A 21,991-nucleotide genomic window follows, 5' to 3' on the forward strand; every position below is an offset into this window, starting at 1 on the left:
CTGTCTAAATTGTTTATTTCATAGTAAATCATATACTTTCTACTATTTATCTTTCTATGTGGGAATATTTGAATATTTTATCGCCTCACCTTTAATTATTAATTCCTTGAGGAGCTTTAAATCCCAACACAGTATGAAACATAATACTATGTATAGGGTAAGCACTCAATAAATACCGAATTAATATAAATTTCTGACTGAATAATCTATCTAAATGTCATTAACCACCAACTCGAAAAGAGATCGCCATAAACACTAAAGAGAATTTCTGCAAAATTGCCTGGCAGTGAATTTTAAACAGTGTTATCCTGAGTCCTGAGTTCTTCAAGGTGCCTTAAGGACAGGGGTAGTGAATAAGGTTAAAGAAACAGGGCTCTAAGGCTTCAACTTCAACCAGAAGAATTCAGCTTTGTTTTATATACTGGAATTCTTCCTAAGATTGGACAAAAATCTTGTTTTAACTGATTCAGCTGTTAAAATAAGAAAGCTTAAGCACCATTGGCATTTATGGTTTTATAAGGTGATCCAAGTATTAATGACATATTCATAGTACAAATGATTCACATGCTTATAATATACATTTGAATACATATATGGCTGAAAAGGTTTTCATAAGTAATGCAATACTTACATTCCCACTAATGGGAGAGAATAAACCTTGGGATCAGATTCCAGCAAAAGTAACAATTTGCGTGTCTCATCCATGGTAAGATATCTAAACAGAAGACATTCATGTAAAAACAATTGGAAATACGCACTTTTACCTAAAAGAGATAATCTGAGTGCTAAAGAAGTATATTTTAGGCAGAGGAGAGGATTCAAATGAATAATTTCTCTTACATACACATGCATACAAAGAAAACAGTTCAAAGTGTAGAAAAAGATTCTAGTAATTATGAGGATGACATGGAAGAGATTTAATATCTTAAAATTTCTATGTATTCAAATGGTCATTGAAGATTACATACCTTTTGAAAAAGTTTGCTCTAAAAGTATCAATTTTTTTAATCAAAAGTATTAAAATCAAGGCTAACAATTTCAGAACCAAATAGGTTTCCCTGGGAGAAATGAATTTCCTGTTGCTGGAAGTATTCAAGCATGCAGGTGACTTGACAAGATTGCAACAGATGTGACTTCTCACTGAAGGAGGCTGAAGTAGGTGAGGGATATTCAATCTGCCATGTACTATACTCCTCCAACTGCTATCAAAGAATTTTGCAACCATCATGATAGAACCCCAAAGCTCACTTTTCCCTAAAAGGACATTATACTACATTTATACTTCGTTAATATAATATGCTTATTACTGACAATACGTTTTAAGAATATGATAAGTACAGTACAACTGTCAAGAGTTTACTGTTATGGCTTTAAAACACAAAAGTAAAAACAATGCCATTTGTGATATAAAGTCTTAATAGTATCACTGGGTATACATTTTATTGCTATAATCACCCTAAAACACAAAGATGATGAATTTATCAAGCCATGCGACAAGATGATTAAGCCTGAGTTGGCACGAGATTTATGTATCAACAATGACACTTACACCTGCTTTGAGAGCTCTTCTGCCTTGACAACCTGATAAACCAGCTTAGGCTTTCCATGATTTTCCCAGACAATTTGGACACACCTTCCTGCTTTCCCTGCACTATATATAAAACCCTATTACGTTTATCCACATCGTGTTTACATGATAATATACTTAGTGGACAGTAAGTATGTTTTTTTAATCTATTTAATGCCAGTGTATAACACAATACTATTCCACAATGGATCCTAATAAATATTAGGGTAAACAAGTGAATGTGGTCAAAGAAAAAGGCAAACGTCATAAATTAAATAATTCTAGGTAGAAAGGGGCAAGAGGAATAGGTGATTAGATAGAATATTGAACATCCTGGGTTACTACTGGCATGCCAAGGGGTCACAAAGGAATAATTCAAAGAAAGGTAAATTCATGCTTCACTAGATGACACAGGTACTAAGGAAAATAAATTTTTTGGTTAATTTTAACACAAATTTCTATGTACCAATTGAGAAGTATTTTATTACTCCAAGAGAATTAAATGTTCAATTTAATTCAAACACTTTTTAATCACTATCACCGTCGACCATTCCATGATTTTGGAATATAGCAACGCTTTTGCTTTTGTGCCACCCCAACCAGAAAGGTGCTCTGATCAGCATGTGGGAACTTTCTTGCTGTTCCAGGGACCCTCTGAAAAGAAAATCCTTTTTCTTATCCTCTTCTGAAGAGGCATTTTTGGTAGACAAGACCTTAAGTTGAGTTTACCTTGCCAAACATTTCCAGCTCTAGAGACCTAACAGGAACTAGGGTGGAGTCAGTGGGAAAGGAAGCCAGAAGTGAATTGCTTAGACTTTAAAGCAGTTGGTGCTTACATTGTCTGACTTAGCTCAGTAGACAATGGATAAAGAAAGTGGATGAGGATTCAGGGAAGCAGCCCTGCTGAGGATCAGAAAGCAAGCAATTTGGCTTACATTTCCTAAGAAACTAAGAGTGTTAATAGGAAGCTAGAGAGAATGCTGCTTCAGCTATGTGAGGAAACTCCACCCTCAAGTGGTTGACAATTTGGTAAGCAAGAGTATCATACATTATAATTTAATAATCTCCATTATCTGCAGTGCTCATTATTCACAAGTAAAACTGCATATTATAGGGCTTCTCTGGTGGCGCAGTGGTTAAGAATCTGCCCGCCAATGAAAGGGACACGGGTTCGAGCTCTGGCCCGAGAAGATCCCACATGCCGCAGAGCAACTAAGCCCGTGCACCACAACTACTAAGCCTGAGCTCTAGAGCCTGCAAGCCACAACTACTGAAGCCTGCGTGCCTAGAGCCCATGCTCCGCAACGAGGAGCCACGACAATGAGAAGCCCGCGTACCGCAACGAGGAGTAGCCCCTGCTCACCACAACTAGAGAAAGCCCGTGCACAGCAGTGAAGACCCAACACAGCCAATAAATAAATAAATAAATAAATAAATAAATTATTTTAAAACCCCTGCATATTATAAATAATTCTCCAGCCTCCATTAGGCTCATTATCAGAAAACCATATTCAGCAAAAATTAACAATTTTTTCACCTTCCTTGGTTATTTATCTAGCTGCCACAGATCTCAGGCATGTAAACTGACCAAACAATTATTTCATATTATGTGAATAACATGAAAATATACTAATGTGATGAATATTTAAAATTTTGGATGAATAGGTCTTTTACTTACCCATATTTATAGGTACCTTGAACTTGAGAAATATTCAGATTACTGCTCAAGTTTCTTGCCAGAGCTGTTGGAATAATGGGGATGGGCTTCACAGGTGTGCATTTAAAGGTATTTGCTAGAGTTACTGCTGCCCAATCCAAGTCAAAATCCACAGTGTCCAAACTCTCCCTGGAAGTGATATGAGCTCTTAGGGAAAGCAGTTTACCACAATCCAAGGAATCTTTGCTACACACATGATGCTGCAGAGCCTGAGGAATCAATATTATACAATTATTTTAAAGCTTTGAAATTTGTCCTTATCTCTGAAGGTTTTGTTTCATATATCTTACATTAACAAAATTAAACAATTTCTGATTTGCAACATTTCAATTCTCTTATTTCTTCCATGTGACCAAAAGGTTACATGAATAATTATGTTAAAGCAAAAAAGATTTATATACCAAGCTCCATCACATATTTCCAACCTACATGTCCCAGCAGCATTTTAAACTCTTACTGGAGAATGTCGCTTTCAATAAATATTTATTACGTGGGTAAAAATGGACATAAATTAACTTTGACTCAGTCTCAGCGAATCTAAGGTCCATTCCTCTCCGATTCTTTTCTATTACTCCAAATTGTCAAGTTAGTTCTTCCTCTGTAGTTGCTCATGCAGACTGTGCCCCTTCTGGTCTCACTGCCACCACTCTGCTATAGGCTAATACACCCCCCATCTAATACACACCTGACTACTGCAATGGCCTAACTATTCTGACTTCAGTCAGCCCTCCCTATCACATTAACCATCCCTGATTTAACAGTATTTCCTCTTTTCAGAAATTTTCAATGAAAAACATGGCCCATTAGATAAAGTTCAAATTCCGTAGCCTGGCAGACAAGGCTCTCTATGATCTAAACAAACTAATACTCAAGTCTGACTGCCCACAAATCCAGCAAAAATCTCCACCCTCAATGTTACCCTGAGCACATCTTGCACTTTCCTATCTTGGTCATGTTGCTTCCTCTTCTGGAATGCTACCCATATTACCTACCTAGGATTTCTGTCCTCAGAAACCATACCTAATTGCATTTTAGGTCAACATCATTTAGTCAGAAATTAAATGAATACCTATTAAATATGGGTTTCTTAAAATATAACACAGTACACATAGTTTGATTCTTGTGTTGAATACGGAATAATCACATTATCAACAAATTTCACCTTAAAAGCTGAATTGAAGTCATCTGCATTGTGCACTATTATTTCTCTTGAACAAAGTCCTTGAGTATGAATTTTGCATGGGATCACAAAGTCCCCAGGAAGAGAAGCAGTAGGGGTTCTTTCTAAGCATTCAGGTACCTCTCGACCAGGATCAAAACGATCTATTGTCAATGTCACACTTTCTTCATCTGAAGAACAAAAATTGCAGTTATTATATAGCACGCCAATTATGAAATGTGAAATTAATCAAGCAAGCCTAGATTATAGGAAAGCATTTTGTTCATACTAAGAGTACACTAAACTTTCATTTAAAAAAAATGACTTACATATATATTTATCCACCTGACCAAACTGTAAAGTCTATGATGAGTAGTGTCAACTTTTACTCATCTTCATAACGTTGGTATACAGTAAAGAAAATTAGCCAAAGTACATTACAGTAATTGACTGAAACAGTAAACATAAAATCTATTATACTCATAAAAATAATTTTTCAAAGTATATTACCATCATCTACTGTGAGAGAACCAAGTAAAAAGCATGGCAAGTTTTCTTTATTCTGCTTAGCATGACGCCAAGCAAGTCGGATGGTCTTTTCAGTTACCACAAGCTTTGGATTTCTGAAAAATAACAAAAGTCTTTTACGAATGTGGTGGATCTGACAGCCTAAAAAACCTTCCTGCCATGAAATGTTTTCTAAAATATAATACACATCTTTTAAAATGTACAGAAAGATCACTGTTGGGAAATCCTAGGGTCAAAGGCAGCGGGTAAGGAGGGCTACCTGGAAAGCAGAATTGCAATAAGCAGACACTGAAGTTATAGTTGTTCTCCAGGCATTCATAAAATTCTTAGTTTTATGAATTTTAGGATCAAGAACCTATGAGGCTTCCTGTTTTTGTAAACAAAGTTTGATTGAAATAGTCACATCCATTTGTTTACATATGATCTGTGGACTTCAGATACTAGCATTGCTGAACACAGAATATAAATACAATTCACATGTTTAAAGAAATATAAAAGGGACTCTAGAATATGAGTAAGGAACAAGATACTATGAAAAAAGACCAGACAAATTTATTATTCTATAAACTGTGTGTATATATTATAAATAATCTTTCACATATATAGCATACTCCCACATTTAAAAGCCTAAATGAACAGATTAGATGGCAACTAAGCACAGCTAAAGAGAAAATTAGAAGAGCTGAAGAACAAAAGAAATTACTCAAAATGCAGCAGAGAAAGATGGCAATAGAAAATATAGGTTAACAGACATGTACAAAAGAATAAACAAGTCTGACAAATATTTAAACTTCCACAAGATACTCTCTGTTTTTGTCAATGATACCACCCTTCTCTGAGAACTTAAATACTTTTTTTTTTTTTTTAATTTATTTTTGGCTGTATTGGGTCTCCGTTGCTGCACGCAGGCTTTCTCTAGCTGTGGTGAGTGGGGGCTACTCTTCGTTGAGGAGCACGGGCTTCTCGTTGCGGTGGCTTCTCTTGTTGCGGAGCATGGGCTCTAGGCACGCAGGCTTAGTAGTTGTGGCACGAAGTCTCAGTAGTTGTGGCTCGCAGGCTCTAGAGCGCAGGCTCAGTAGTTGTGGCGCATGGGCGTAGTTGTTCTGTGGCACGTGGGATCTTCCCGGACCAGGGCTTGAACCTGTGTCCCCTGCATTGGCAGGCGGATTCTTAACCACTGCACCATGAGGGAGGCCCTTAAATACTTTTTGACTTATAATTTTCCTTTAGTTCCTCTATTCAGCTGATCATCAAATGCTATACATTTCTTCAAAACACCTTGTTTCATTCTTTCCTCTTGGTCTCAACACTGCTACACTGCTCTAAACCCTTATAAGAGCTAGCATTTATTGACTACCTCCTATGTCCAGGCACTGTGCCAACTGCTGCTTTACAGCCTGTCTCATTTAATCCTTACAAAAGTACTATGAAACAAGCGTCATATCCCCATTTTATAAATAAGGAAACTGATCCTTGGTTACTTTACTGAGGTCACTTAAATAAGAAAGAGTAAAATCAGGATTTGACTCTCCAGGAAGTCTGACTCCAGTTACACCACCTTAAACCACTACAGAGTAAATCTACGTTCCTTGGATTACAGAAAACCATCTCGCATTAGGCTGACTCTAGGGTCTCCCCACTATGATCCATCCTTCTTAGAACTCTGCTTTTAGCAAGTAACTCTCTTATATATAAAATCTCAGTGGATCTCTACTTTCTGTTACTTGAAGACTAAGTTTCTATGTCTTTCTTTCACGATCCTGGCCATAACCAAAATATTTTATGCTCCTTCTAATATGGTCTATTCAACTCAAAATCAATCTTCTCAGTGTTCTTCAAAGACACCATGTGGAAGCATGACGAAAAACTCAGTTTTTATTATATTTTGTCTCTTTTGAATTCCTATAATACTTAGAACTTTAGATTTGCAGAATATTTTAACTGTGAAATTACGATTACTTCTCAAAAGCACAAGGAACAGATTTAAGAAGCAGCAGAAAGAATACTTTTTATGAGGGGAGCTCCTGAATAGAAAAGTTTAAAAAAACAAGTGGGTCACTGTAATCATTGCCTTACATATTCTTTTGACTCCTGTTTAAACTGGTTTGATTTGGAAAGAGAAACGTTTTATACCTGTGGTAATTGAGATGTAAGTAGATATAATCTCCAATTGGCATTGGGTTCCAAAGTGCACATTTTGATGGAGGGAAATAGAAAGGCACCATCCTGCTTGAAGAAAACCTTAAAAAAAAATTTTTTTTTAAATCAAAGCACAATGAAAAACAGTAGAAGTTTTACAAGAAACAGTTTAACTGTAAATGATAGGGTTTTCAGATTACTTTTGTAATTTTAGAAGACTTGAAAAATATTTTTAAAAAGTAAAAAGGAAAGAAAAATCGCTTGTAACTCTACTAATCAAGAGAATAAGCACTCAAAATTTAGGTATGACTTTCTGTCCTTTTTATCCTATCCATATATATATTTATATACACGCGAGTCTTTTTAAAAAGAACTGGAAATATCAATTCTATAAAATCTTCTTTAAGTAACTGAAAAATGAATATAAACCATGAATTTACATTTAAATTTAAAATTAATATCCATCCTTCTGAACTGATTTCTAGATGATTTCTAGATAACACTTAAAAAATTATGAAAAGCACAAAAACTTTTCAGGGTTTTCGAATTTGGTATCTTGGGCCCTATCACATAAGTTTTTTATGTTATTGTCCTGTGTTTTTTTGGGGTTTTTTTGGCAGCGCCACGTGGCATCAGGCACCAGGGATCGAACCTGTGCCCCCTGCAGTGTAAGCGTGGAGTCTCAACCACTGGATGGACAGGGAAGTCCCACACATAAATTTAATTAGTGAAGCATCAAAAGGACATCATTAATAATTCCTCCACAAAGATCCCGCAAGCAATGTAAAGCAAGGCTTCAATGTTAAATCATACAGGATATCATCACAGAGTTTTTAATCACATGTAATTAAAGCAAGAAAGCTCTGACAGTGAGCTACCTACAAAAGTGCATTTGCATGGTAGTAGATTATGAAATAGTTGAACTGAAAAAATATTTATCATATCATGCACTAAGAATATCTTGCTCTAGATCTTACTTTCATGTTTCATCTGATAAAACTTCTCAACTAAAATATTAGCCCCAGGGACTCTCCTAGTGGTCCAGTGGTTAAGAATCCGCCTTCCGATGCAGGGGATGCAGGTTCGATCTCTGGGTTGGGGAACTAAGATCCCACATGCCTCGGGGCAGCTAAGCTCCCGTGCCCTCAACTAATGAGCACTCGGGCCACAACTAGAGAGAAGCCCATGCACTGCAGCGGAGGATCCCGCGTGCCGCAACTAAGACCCAGCACAGCCAAATAAATAAATAAATAAATATTGGGGGGGGGGGAAGTCAATTGCAGTAAAAAATATATATATATTAGCCCATTTACTGATCACCTACTATGTACCAGGCATCCTACTGGGCACTTTACATATACAATATTTCTCACTAAAACTGTTCCAGAAACACTTTATTGTCCATTTTATAGATAACAAACTGTAACTAAGTAGCAGAGCTGGAATTTGAATCTAAGTGTGGCTGATTTCAAAGCTTATACTAGTAGAAACTGAACGGGGTAGTGCTTTATCCACCACATTCTTAGCTATTTGCTTTCAAATCTTTGATTTGAGCTCATAATATCTATAAGGATTTTTAATCTCCCTTTTTTGAAATGAGGACACAGTCTGAAATTAAGAAATTTGTTCAAGGTCACAAAGGTAGTAAGTGACCAACTGTCAAGTTATCTATGTCTCTATATCTAATATATTTATTATTTACCAGTTGGTGAGAGGCAGTATGATATAAGGGTTAAAAGCAAAGCCTGGAAATCAACTGCTTAGGTCTGAAACCTGGCTTCAAAATTTGCTGGCTGTGTGACCTTGATCAAGTTATTTAATGTCTCCGTGCCTCAGTTTCCTCAGCTGTTAAACAGAATAACATCGGTATCTCCTGGTAGAGTTATATTGAATATGAGTCAATATATGTGAAATGCATTCCTGGCTTATTTTAAGTGTTCAATGTTAGCTATTTCTTTTTGCTCTAAGTAGTCCATTGTACCTTTAAAGCCCAACCTACACTACTTCAGGTTTACTTCCTTGCAGTACAGAGTAGAAATCATTTCAGGTTTAAGTATCGGCTATACCATTTACCAACTATATAACTTTGGGTTGGTTCATCTCTCTATGCTAGTTTCCTCATTTTTTAAAAAAAAGAGGGGGATAATAATAGTACCTACTCCTCATGGGTTTGTTGTGAGGATTAAATAAAAATAATGTATGCAAAATGCTTAGCACAAAACCTGGCAGAGCAAGAGTTCAATAAATGCTGTTATTAGTCTTTTTCTTAATCTAAGGTATACAGGTAGACTTCAGAGGCAAGAGAGACACAAACGCCCTGAAATTGGGTGCAAAATGTTGCATGTATGCACAAAAGTATTTTTCCTTATAGGGAATGAGATTAATGGCTATCAGATATTCAAAGGGGTCTGTAACCAAAAATAATTCAAAACTGCTGCCCTAAAGCCCATAGATTACTGAAAACCAGAGTTCAATAAATGAATTAAAAAACTAGAGTTGAATATACCAGGAATAATCAGTTTAAATCACACGAGTATATTATCTTCCCTAGAATGTAAGGAATGGATTTGACCCAATAACAAAATTAAAGAGAAGAACAGAGGTTGACAAATTTTCAAAGAATAAGAGGTAGCAACAGGACAGAACAGAAGGGCCAAAATTAAGCAAAAGGAATATGACAGTCTCTTTGGGTCATGTTTCCCATTGTCTTCATCAAGAACATCTGGCACAAAGAAAAATAATACAGAAAATAAAGGTAACTCATGGATGCAATTCAGTTTAGAAGAAAAAAATTCACACGTCAGCATTAATTGTTCTTCTCTGGGGGAAAAAAGAACAATAAATGATCCAAAGAGCCAAATAACACAAGCCAATTTGCCTGGTCCTCACAGTAGTGACAGATTGAGAAAATCAGGAGACAGCTGACAGCAAGCTCCTCCTTCCTACACCACTTGAGTGGGCAAAGGCTTAGGGACATGTAGGAAACTTGATACATCCAATGTGAAATTTTTCCCATCAAGGAATTAGGGTTTAGAAGAAGGAACTCAACCACTTTCCCATTTGTCTAGGATGTAAATAAATATGTATGTGATCATTAGCCTCAAAAGTTCAGGTACTATTTCATCAATAAAAAGACCCTCTGTGAAACTAAAATAAGGGAAGGAGGAAATGAGACTAATATTTACTGAGTGCCTACTATGTCCCAGATCCTTTAGTTTAGTAATCTTATTTAACGCCTCACAATTATCTTCTGTTAGAGATTACTGTCCCCAATTTACAGATGAGGAAACTGAGGCTTAGAGGAGTTAAATAACTTGATCACGGTCACCCACCTAATAAGTGGTAGAGCTGGGATACAGACCCAGATTTTCCTGGTTCTAAAGATTATTTTTTCCCCTCTATTCCAACCCAAGTTATATGAGCAGCTGTGAAAGAAAACATTTTGTAAAAATATTTCTATACCTGGTATTCATCTGGGTCCCTGTGAGAGGATACGTAGGCTCCATGATAGTTGGTGAATGATTTACTCAATTTCACATGCTCAGGATCCTAAAGAAGTAAAAAGAATATTACTAATGAGTGACAAAAATGAAAAACAAAAGGAAACATGATTTAACCACATATTAAGAAAATAATAGACAAAGTTAGGTTACTTATGTGAAGTGTCTTCATCCATAATTAATAAGATAAAGTGCTTGTGGATTCTGATCATTTTCATACTTTACAGTATTCAGTATAATTAATGTTAATATTTATTCTAGGCAGCAAAACCCACCAATATATCTATTCATTAAGGAAAGTACAGATTCTGCCCCAAGATCCTTATATGAATTTAGTGAGCTGGGTAGGGCAGTTGTATTTTGGGCATGAGATTTTGACCAAAAGCCTCATATCCAGAAAACCACAAAGAAGCAAATAGGAACAATTTGGGCCAGATGTTTATCAGGTCTATAATAAAGTCAACGAATCTTCAATCTTGTGGAGATGGGAGGCAAATGCTGCATACCCAGAAACTAACTTGTATCAGTGCCAAGTCAGTGGTGTTTCTTTGGCTCCACATACCCTCTCTGGGTAATCTCATCCACTCTCAATTGTTTCCACACCTATCTGGATATACCAAACTTTAGGCTTCTCCCTCTCTTTTGAGTTTCAAGCCCATATTTCTAATTGCCCACTGGATATCTAAATCTAGATATTATCTAAGCAAAATACAAACCTCAAAGTCCTTTCTTTACAGTTCATTATTTGCTATGTCTTTTTATTAAATCTTAGAGTTAATCTTTAGGCCCTGTACATTCTACTTCAATTCTGCAAAAATGAATTGTTTAAAGCAAGATAAGGAAGGAGAGAGTTATTCATGCTGGTGCAAAAGTCATTTTAGAAGAATTTTTTAGTTAAAGTCAGGAGCTGGAAATATTTACAAGAACAAAATCCTATTGAGAGTGCCCTTGTAAGGTTGATAAAAAGTCCCTTTTAGAGGTGTCTGGACTTCACACAGCTTCCAGGCAATGCATGTTTTAAACTCTAAAGTCCTTCTATGCTACTTGGTTGCCATGGATAACAATATTCAGATTGATAGTTGTAACTCTAGGAAGTAATAAAGTGCCGTTTTTCTTCATTAAACAAGAGTCTTAAAACTCCATATTTGTCTGCTCTTCCTTTATGCATTAGGGTAAAAAGATAATGTTGACCTACTCCTTATTTTAAAAAAACACACGAGACAGTTTATTCTGAAAGTAACACACAAGCAATTAAAGCTAGAGAAACATAACACCTATACCTAGCAAAACATATTCTCCTTGGATAACAGAAACCATCAAGTCATCCTTACCTCTTCCTTTCTCCCTCTTCCCCGATGTAAATTCTGTCTTTCCATTTCTGCTACCTGAGTTCCTGACTTCATCAGCTCTCACCAGATTTACTGAAATGTCCCCACAGTGCTGCTAGAAGGGTTATTTCTACTGATCAAGTTATTCTGCTTGAAGAGTTGATGGCTCTTCTTTATGTACAGAATAAAGGACCTTCAAAATCTGGCCCCACCCTATTATTCCAAACTTAACCCCTATTCACTCCTCCAACAACACAATCAAAGTGAACTACTTGCAGTTCCCGAGTATCTTTGCGCACAGGCTGTCCCCTTTACTTGGAAAGCTCTGGTAAACCCCCATCATCCTTCACAATCCAATCCGAATGTCAACTCCTCTGTGAAACCATTTCCTAGGTACCATGGTGGTGTTACTACCGCCTGTGTTCACATACACAGCATTTTCACGCTTTGTTTATACATTACTTCCAGTAGACCACGAACTTCAAACGTTAACTGATTCCTTACTACGTAGCTGTCCGAGCACACAGGGCTTTAGTCAAGAAATTTTCACAGTAAAAACTTTAAACGGCACGTTATCGATTCCAAACCACGTTCACACACCTACGTACAAACGATTCCCAAGGAATTCATGGTCCCCTTAACTTGTTTCTCCTACTAGCTTCCCTTCACTTCATTAGTCCAGGCTCCTGGAGGCCTGAACCCACCACTGGGCCCTGAGTGTTGCCCACCCTCCTTCCCCCCGTCCTGCTGCCGCTCCTCAGGGAAACCGAAGCACATATCCCCACTCACCTCAACCTCCGCCGAGTCGAGGTTTGTTTGTTGGGCCGGAACAGAGGTCGGCCCCAAAGAGCGCCTCCGCCGACTCCGCCCCGCCTCTGGGACGTTGAGGTCGCGGGAACCACGGCGGCAAACAGAAGCTCGCGAAACCGAAGTCCGCGCCGCGCCTGCTGACTGGTCAGAAGCCCAACCCTTCAGGGAGCAAGGGCGGCGCCGAAGGCGTCACGCACGGTCGCCGCGACACGCTGGCGCTCCAGCCAATCAGCGCCCCGCACAGGTCCCAGGCCGACCAATCCCAAGCTCCCGTGGAGAAAGGTGGGCGCCACCCGCGCTCCAGGATTAGGTTCCGGAGGATTTAAACACTTCAATTTCGTAAACGGTTAAGTTCCGGGGTGGGGCGGGCTTTGCGCACGCGCAGTGAAAAGCCCAGCCTGGCGCATGAGAGGATGGCAGAGGAAACCGGAAGTGCTCGTTGCCTTGGTCCTCGCTCGGCGACTAGAAGCGTACCAAATCCCTTGATTGGACAAAAAGAGAGGGGAAGTTCGATTTCTTCCAGTTTCTTTCCTAAGAATCGTCCTCTCCTCTCAATAACATAAAAAAATTTTAGTTCCTTCCTGTTTGGGCAGAAAAGAACGTGACAAATTTATAAGCCATTTATACTTATCTCCACAACGAAAAACGGTATTGTGTATGATGTATGGCATTGGTATTATATACAGTATTGGTATTATATATATAGCATATGGTATTAGTATTAGTGCGATGATTTATAGTTATCTCCACAAGTATTGTTGGTAATACTTCTCCATTATCGTATTCGATTGTCCTAACAGTCAACATAGGTATTACTATCCCTATTCAACAAGGGATCACACAGCTAGTTAGTGCAGAGTCCAGATTCAAAATGTCAAATGTCACTTACGTTTCTCTAGACTTTTGTTAGTTTCTTGAGCAATATGGGAGTGTCTTGAAGTCTGCGCTGCACTTGTAGGCTGTCTTGTTCTGAATATGCATCCACCCTTTTGACAGAGTGAAAACACTATCCTGAAAAATGTATCAAACTAGCCAAGAAATATATGCTCCATAGAGTGTCATCCTCTGCTTTCCTGGAAAAATTCCTAGAATCTAGGGCACACATTTTAAGAGAAATGCTGTTGAGTTCCTCAGCTCTGGTGTGAGAATAGGAAGAGCCTTAGCCAGTGATGCACGTCTGACAAAGTTGGCTGACCTAGTGGGGAACTCTGGAGCAAAGATTGCCCATTGGAGGAGTCCCACATTAGGCAGAAATGACTAGAACCCTTGTTGTGCTCAGTCATTGCCTGGAGCTTCCCATAAAGAGCAAGCACAAAATTAAGGCAGATCCAGAAGACCATAACAAGAAGCTGTCAGCCAAGTGTACTCTGCGCAGCTAATTGTCAAGTTCTTTCTAGAGAGAGATACAGGTGGCACACTTTGATGGCTGCCATGCTTTACATTAAGTGCAAAGGCCCTGGGGTGAGAGTTTCCTGGCATCTTCAAGGAAGAGCAGGAGGCCAGTATGTGCTGAGCAAAGTGGGTTAGAAGAATATCAACAGCTGAAGAGGGAGGAGGTGTTGGCAGATCAAATAAGGCATTATAAGGACTTACCTGCACTCTTCAGTTAGATTGGAAGCCAATGGAAGATTTTAAGTAGGAGAATGACAAGATCTGATTTTAGGTTTTAAAAGCATTACTATGGTTGCCACATAGAGAATAAACTGTAGGGAGCAAAGGCAGAAGCAAGGAGACCAGTTAGAAGGTTGCTGCAATAACATAAGGGAGAGATTGATGGTTTGAACCGCAATGGAGGTGGTGAGAGGTTGCTGGATTCTGTGTATAGTTTGAAGGTAAACTCAACAGAATTTGATTACAGAGTGAATTTAGGATGTAAAAGAAAAAACTTCGTGTGGGCCCCTCATGATTTATGTTTTCTTTTAAGAACTACTTTAAAATATCTGAAAGAGAAATGTAAGATGATATGAATTAGACAAAAAGGAAGGGGCAAGCATAACACACAACTCTCTATTCCTTAGGTGTAGGCTGGGCATATTGACATCTTTCCAAGGTGTACAGTATGTAAAGGAGTGGGGAAAAGAGTAACTTTACTGTGGAGAAACCTGACCATCAGTATTTCAGCCAGGTGATCAAGGCCAATAGTATGTATACTTGATATGCTGTGATGAAAATGGCACTTTACCTCTGTGGTCTTTCTTCCAATAATCTATAAATCCAGACTTATCCTGAGAAAAACATCAGACAAATTCCAACAGTGGGGAATCCTATTAAGTATCTGAACTGTACTTCTCAAAACTGTAAAGGTTATCAAAACAAGGAGAGTCTGAGAAACTAGCTAAGAGGAGCCTAAAGAGAGAACTAAATGTAATGGGGTATCATGGAACAGAAAAACAAGACTGGGTTAAAAACTAAGAAAATGTAAATAAACTATGGATCTTAATAATAGTGACCAATATTGGATGGTTAATTGTAACAATGTACCATACTAAATATAAGATGTTAATAATAGGGGAAAGTGGGTGGCGGGGGCGGGTATGAGGAGACTCTACTATATTCTCAATTTTCCTGTTAGTTCTGTTCTTAAAAAAAAAAACTCTGTTTAAAAAAAAAGAAAGGAGGGGGCAAGAGGAGAGTTGAAGTATATGCTAATTTTTTGAACAACAGCAATAAAATAAGATAAATGCCTTCTTTTTTGCTTAATAATAACTCAAAAAGACTTCAATTAAACATTTTGTTACCACTGGACTTCTAAGCAGGATATACATTAAATGCTATGGATAGAGTAGATATTTTTTGAATTGAATGAAAAGTAATTACTGACTTCATTTTTGGATTGGAATGACTCAGCCTCATATTTAGGACAACGTGGAGGAGTCCAAAGGGCTTATTCCTTAGGTATTAAAATTTTTTTTTTGAAATATGGTATGATGTAACAAGCATTGGCTTTGGGCATCTGGCCCCAATTCTGCCATTTAAACTCTCTAAGATGGATTTTCCTCATTTGTATATTGTACATTATCATAAAAGAGTCAATTCATAATAAGTGTGAAAGTTAATTAAAAGGCTGCCCATATATTATTAGTCCAGGTATACTGACAACTGACAGTGTTAATAAATTAGCAGCACATTGCTGTACATACATAGAGATTAAGGGAATTGATTTGTTAAATTAGAGAATAAGCTTAGTGAAATAAAATCTACAAATGTTCTACCAAGGATCTACTACACATTAAGCTTTGTGCTAGATGGCATAGGGAATTGGAAGGACATGACAAGCAAAGAACAAGGAAGGCACAATTTTATGGGGGGTAATAAGAGGTAATTATCCAAAGCAAATATGAATTATTGTTAGATTACAGGCCAGTTTAAATAGACTGAATATATACTGTGCTATTCTTTGATCCTTGCTTATATATATTTATGTCATTTCAGGACACCATGGAATTGCTATGGCTATTGGCCCCTACAGAGAAAAGCTACCAGTATTATTTTTCAAATTTCTAAGCACTTTAATTTGCTTCACAGAGAACCATTTCCAGTATGTCATACCTTTTTTTTTTTTTTTGCGGTACGCGGGCCTCTCAGTATGTCATACTTTTTAAAAAATGTATGAATTTGTCGCATAAACAATGCTACAAAGAAAAAAATGTAAAGGGAAAAATTAATCCAAAATTCTACATTCTAACATATCAATTGTTTTCATTTTTCCTTATTCCCTTTCAGTCCCTGACCACGTGACATACTCTTTATGATTAGACCTGGTAAATGTTCAGTGTTATAAACCCTGATGTGCCTGCTAATAGGCTAGTCGTGGGAATTAAAGAGCTATTGTTTTCACCAGGAACAGGGAAGTTGGAATCAGTTACCGGTTCTGCCCTTATTTACTAAATTTCTCCAAACACCCAACTTTCCGTTTCTGTATTTACACTTCTGAGCTAAGCTGGACAGCTGCTTTTTCAAAACAACTACAGCTTTGCTTTTAAGGAACATCATATTTCTAAGGGGGACTGTTAATCTGTTAATTTATGCACAATTCCTTTGAGACTCAAACCTCTTGGGAGAGGTAATAATAACAATTTATGTGTCAAGTCATTTCGACTTATTTTACTTATTATTTTATTTTTTTTGCGGTACGCGGGCCTCTCACTGTTGTGGCCTCTCCCGTTGCGGAGCACAGGCTCCAGAGGCGCAGGCTCAGTGGCCATGGCTCATGGGCTAGCCGCTCCGCGGCATGTGGGATCTTCCCGGACCGGGGCACGAACCCATGTCCCCTGCATCGGCAGGCGGACTCTCAACCACTGCACCACCAGGGAAGCCCCTATTTTACTTATTTTTTAGAGCTTGGATTGTTTGGAATAAAGACTAGAATGAGCAAATAATACACATCGGTAAATTCTCTGTAAGTATTGGCCACACTGATTTTTTTTACCATCATCCTGATTTTGCAGACAAAGACACTGTAGGCATAACCAAACTACCTAGGCTTGCAAAGTTAACAGGCAAAAACACTGCCAAAGACAATCTCCCTTCACTGGTCAGGCTGCCATTCTGCAGTATGGACTGAGCTTAGCTGACAGTCACTCCCAGGAGGGTAGGCATATTGTCTGTTGCCAGATTTGGCACATCAGCTTTTAAAAGACCATGTTTGTTTTAACCAATGCTCTCAGAATCTTTGATAAAAGCTCCTTTGATAAAGCAATACAGCAATAACCGTGCAAATCTGAATAACGTGAATCTTCATTTTAGAACCTCCATTAAGCATCAGGCTGTGTAATGGGCTAAGCATCCCTCCAGGAAATAGATCACAATATAACAGATGGCTATGAAGTCCCGAATGGAAAGCATATGGCCTGCCACCCACCCACCTGTGCCACCCACATGCCCTATCTTTGCTCCATCACCCAGACTGATCCTAGAAACCAGTTCCTAGGTATACTCAAGAAAAGTATTTCTGGAATTACAAGGAAGTAGTTGCCAAAGACCATTGTAGATAGAACTTGAGTGGCAGCAACCAAATTATATATTCTGAATCTTCCAAGAACCTTGGAGTTCCCTTAAGAGAGAAAATCACGTTGTAACAGTAAGACATTGTTATGTTGTACAAAGAGTAATCAGACATAGTCTCTTCCTTCAAGGAGCTCTAAATCTAGTATGGAGATACATAATACGCCACAGTGTTAGGCCAGAAGTAAACAAGGAACGGAGTGAGTGTGGTGGTGGTGGTGGTAGTGGGTGTAGAAACACAAAAGAGGGGCACCTAACCCAGTCTTGGGAATTTAGAGAGAGCTTCCCGGAGGAAGTAAAATCTGAGCTGAATCCTGAAAAATGAACAGCACATACCAGCAAACAGGTGTGGTCAAGAGTGGGAAAATGAAAGTATGGGAACAGATATCTAAAGGACAATTATGATAAATAGGACATAAATGGTGACAAGGCCCTACTTCTCAAGACCCTTGAGAGTTCACTAGGAACATAGCTATACTCTGGGAACAGTATGCATACACTGAATATATGCCCCAAAGACCTAACGTACTTGATAAATAAACTCATATGGGTAGGAGTGGGTTTTGAGGATAGCTCTTGTTATACATCTTTCTGAGATCAGTCTTCTCATCTGTAACAGAACTTACTTTGAAGGGATTTTGTGAGTATGGAACTTTTTATCTCATAAAGGGTCAGTAATATATAGAAAGAATGCATATTTTGAAGCTATACATGCTAAGTTTGAGTTTGACTTTGCTATCTACTGCCTCTGTGGCCTTGAACAAAGTACTTCCACTTCCTGGTTCTCTTTTTCAATCTGCAAAATGACAGTACTAACTTCACAGCATTACGAGCATTTCATAAGGCAAGGCTTGATGTTTAGCCAACAGACAACTGGTGAGATTGTGCTGGTGGTTAAAAGTGAATTATTTCCATATGAGTTGGATATAGCTTCTCCCCTGAGAACTTTGAATGCCCTCTTCCCCTCTCCTGGGACACCTAGGACCTCCTCAAGACCCCACAATTAGAGGACTGATGCCTGGCACAGCAAATCCCCAGCACAGAAATCTCTATAAATATTCTGATTGTACTGATTATTTAAAAGTTTGAATATCATCCAAAAACTAAGTAATATAAGTGAAATCCTTGGCACATAGTGGATATTCAATAGATATTAATCAAATTTATGTAATCTATGGATTCAATCTATGGATTTAGGTAGGAAATGGCCCTCTACCATTTACAGGTGACAGCCATTTACTCAATATATTCTTATTGAGACATTTTCTTATTGAGGGTCTGATTGTTTGCATCTAGGTGGAACTCATTGCTTCTCTGCCACCTCCAAGGAGTAGGAGCACTGATATAAGGCTAAGGCAAAATGAATTCTTTGGGGACAAATGAGGACCAAGGTGCTAAGAGTTAGACCTTCCACTCTAGACAAGCAGAGGGGTTAAATGTTCAAGCATCAGAGTAGCACCGTGTCGTTTACGGATCCTAGCCACCTTGGCTTGGCTCCATGGGACTGCCTGGTGTGGTAAACAGGTGTCTTGGGAAAACACTCCCATGTGTCTCCTCTCTCTACCCACAGCACCACTCAAACCGAACACTTCTGGTCACCAAATGTGTGTGCCGTTTGGGCTGGGGGTGGTGTTCCCACGCCAAGCATTCTTTGTTGTTGTAGTCCACTAAGGTTTGCTACGTAGGAACAGATAACCAGAATAGGCCCAAAGAGCCAACAAATAATAAACTGTCCTTTTGGCCTAGTCTTGTTCTTCCTGGAAATAACTTCCTGGAAAACCCTTGGTGGATGTGGGTATCTAGGTTTCACTTTTTTTTATATCTTTCTTCTTTAGTATTTTCCTCAGTTGCCTAGCATGGTTGGCAGGAGATGGGCAAGGTGGAGGATACTAAGGACTTAGCCTACTGTAGTCAAGTTCTCCAGGGAGTCAAAGAGAGAAAAGTCACTACATATTGCTCTAAGTATACAATGAAGTTTTGAACCCAGACTCCTATGTGGAATCATTAGTACTGGTGGACTCTATCATGGGAGCCAGAAAGACTATCTTTTTGTTTCTCTCCTAACGCATGTGAAAAGGGCACAAGGCTTTCACTAAAAGCCAAAGAATAGCTTCCTAGACCCTTTTCCACAGACCCCCATCCCCTTAACATCTTTCAACTCTGGCAATTATGCCATAAGAGGTACAGAAAAGTCACTTAAGAGAACATGCACAATGGAAAAGAAGCAAATTTGCTTCAATACGGCCCTTTTTTTTGTACTCCTACTACCTCTTTATAATATGACCAGTCATTCTTACTTTCATCTGACATGTCCTAGGTCCTCCTCCCTGGTAGGTGGAGGATTTGGAGCGTTCCTCTGAGCTTGGATTGGACTTCTAACACCAGGCATTCTGCTAGGCCAGGGGGCAGCAACTATAGCCTGTGGGCACCTGTTTTGGTATAGACTTACAAGCTAACAATGGTTTTTGCATTTTTAAATGGATGAAAAAAATAAAAGAAAGAGTGACATTTTGAGACACGTGCAAATTATATGAAATTCAAATTTCAGTGTCCATAAAAAAAGTTTTTTGGAACATTACCACATTCATTTGTTTATGTATTGTCTGAAGCTGCTTTTTACTATAATGGCAAACTTGTGTAGCTGAACAGAGATGGTATGGACCACAAAACGTAAAATACTTATTATCTGGCTCTTTACAGAAAAAATTTGCAGATCCCTATGCTAGCTACCCAGGACAAGCCCTCAAGAGGCATAGTAGCAGCAATTGTATAACTGTCCCTCTTCTCATCAAAAAACTAAACACAGTAGGATGGTTTGAGGTCATCTACACCAAGGCTTTCATTTTACCCTTCTCTCCATTTCCTAGTTGAAAGATGAAAAACTGAAATTCCGAGGTCCACAGGAGTTTCTTAAGGTTACAGCGATTTATTGGTAGCATAGGGACTTAAACATAGGTCTCCCTGCTCTTAGTCAGATGCCCCTGCCTATTAATCCTCCCTGAGTCCTAATTATTTGTTGTACTAAGTGGGAAGAGATCTTGGATCAGGAACTTACTTTCTTACCTGTTACCCTTTGGTAACATGAAGACTTTGGACTTAGGAACTCTACAGTTCCTTTCAACCTTGATGTGCTCTGCTTTTTAAACGAGATAATGCCAGCTCTATAGCAACAACAACAAGCTGAATTCCAGCTCCTGCTGCTTACTGGCTGGCTGTCTTCAGACAACTTTTGGCTTTGGTTTCATCTGCAAAATGAGTATAATAGTAACACCTATGTCACTAAATTGATAAGATAGTAGCTATGAAAGGTGTCATAAACAAGGAAAAAAGGGATAATTTTGAAGCTAAATGAATAATAAGTTATTAATAATAAGACTCCTCTAGCTATGATAATCAGAGATATTCTACTCCTTCTTCCATGATGGGAAGGGAAAGGTAGAAATGTGGAAAGGAAGAAAGCAGGAACTGAAGGGAGAAGGGATTAGAGGGGCAAAGAAAGAGGGTGGGGAGAAGAAAGGAAAAGAGAAGTAGATGGGGAGAAGGGGAGGAAGTTAGAAATGGGAAAAGAAGGGGAGGGGAATGGAAATAAGTAAAATAAAAAAGAGTGGAGGGCTTCCCTGGTGGCACAGTGGTTAAGAATCTGCCTGCCAATGCAGGGGACATGGGTTCGAGCCCTGGTCTGGGAAGATCCCACGTGCCACAGAGCAACTAAGCCCGTGTGCCACAGCTACTGAGCCTGCGCCGTAGAGCCCGTGAGCCACAACTGCTGAAGCCCACACGCCTAGAGCCTGCGCTCCACAACAAGAGAAGCCACCGCAATGAGAAGCCGACGCACCACAACGATGAGTAGCCCCCGCTCACCACAGCTAGAGAAAGCCTGCGCACAGCAACGAAGACCCAACACAGCCAAAAATAAATTAAATAAATTAAAAAAAAAAGAGTGGAGGAGTTGGGGCAAAAGATGGGGAAGAGGCTGAAAATACTGTGTGAGGGAAGAGGAAAGGGGTAGTACAGGGAAAAGGAGAGTGGTGGTAGCCAGACAGGAGGCTGTACCACTATCCTCTCCTGTTTGTATCCCTTCCTGGCACTCTGCCCTCAACAACTTAGTTTCTCTCTTGTAGTCTCTCTCTTCACGCCAATATTATCTCACTTAAACTTCTACTTGGATAATAAATTGAACACCCCTGCCTCTCAGTTCTAATAACAGGGTATGCGTCTGCTTCACTCTTCCACTCCCAT

General features: G+C 38.8%; 1 protein-coding gene across 4 annotated transcripts in view; it reads right to left on the reverse strand.

The window, feature by feature from the left end:
- The window catches only part of STIL (STIL centriolar assembly protein), a 64,297-nt gene that overhangs the window by 40,579 nt on the left and 1,727 nt on the right, over window positions 1-21,991 (reverse strand). For 3 of the 4 annotated variants that reach the window (XM_082616162.1, XM_082616161.1, XM_082616160.1), the window contains exons 3-9: window positions 12,728-13,229; window positions 10,573-10,659; window positions 7,105-7,212; window positions 4,954-5,066; window positions 4,447-4,634; window positions 3,246-3,493; window positions 632-715 (exon numbers count right to left, since the gene is read on the reverse strand). In XM_082616162.1, coding sequence (XP_082472288.1) covers window positions 632-715; window positions 3,246-3,493; window positions 4,447-4,634; window positions 4,954-5,066; window positions 7,105-7,212; window positions 10,573-10,616 — 785 coding nt within the window. In that variant the 5' untranslated portion in view covers window positions 10,617-10,659; window positions 12,728-13,229. The remainder of the gene's footprint in view (window positions 1-631; window positions 716-3,245; window positions 3,494-4,446; window positions 4,635-4,953; window positions 5,067-7,104; window positions 7,213-10,572; window positions 10,660-12,727; window positions 13,230-21,991) is intronic. The other variant, XM_082616163.1, reaches the window with a different exon arrangement.

This window comes from Mesoplodon mirus, assembly GCF_964341445.2.
Source record: "Mesoplodon mirus genome assembly, chromosome: 3".
NCBI classification, from domain to species: domain Eukaryota; kingdom Metazoa; phylum Chordata; class Mammalia; order Artiodactyla; family Ziphiidae; genus Mesoplodon; species Mesoplodon mirus.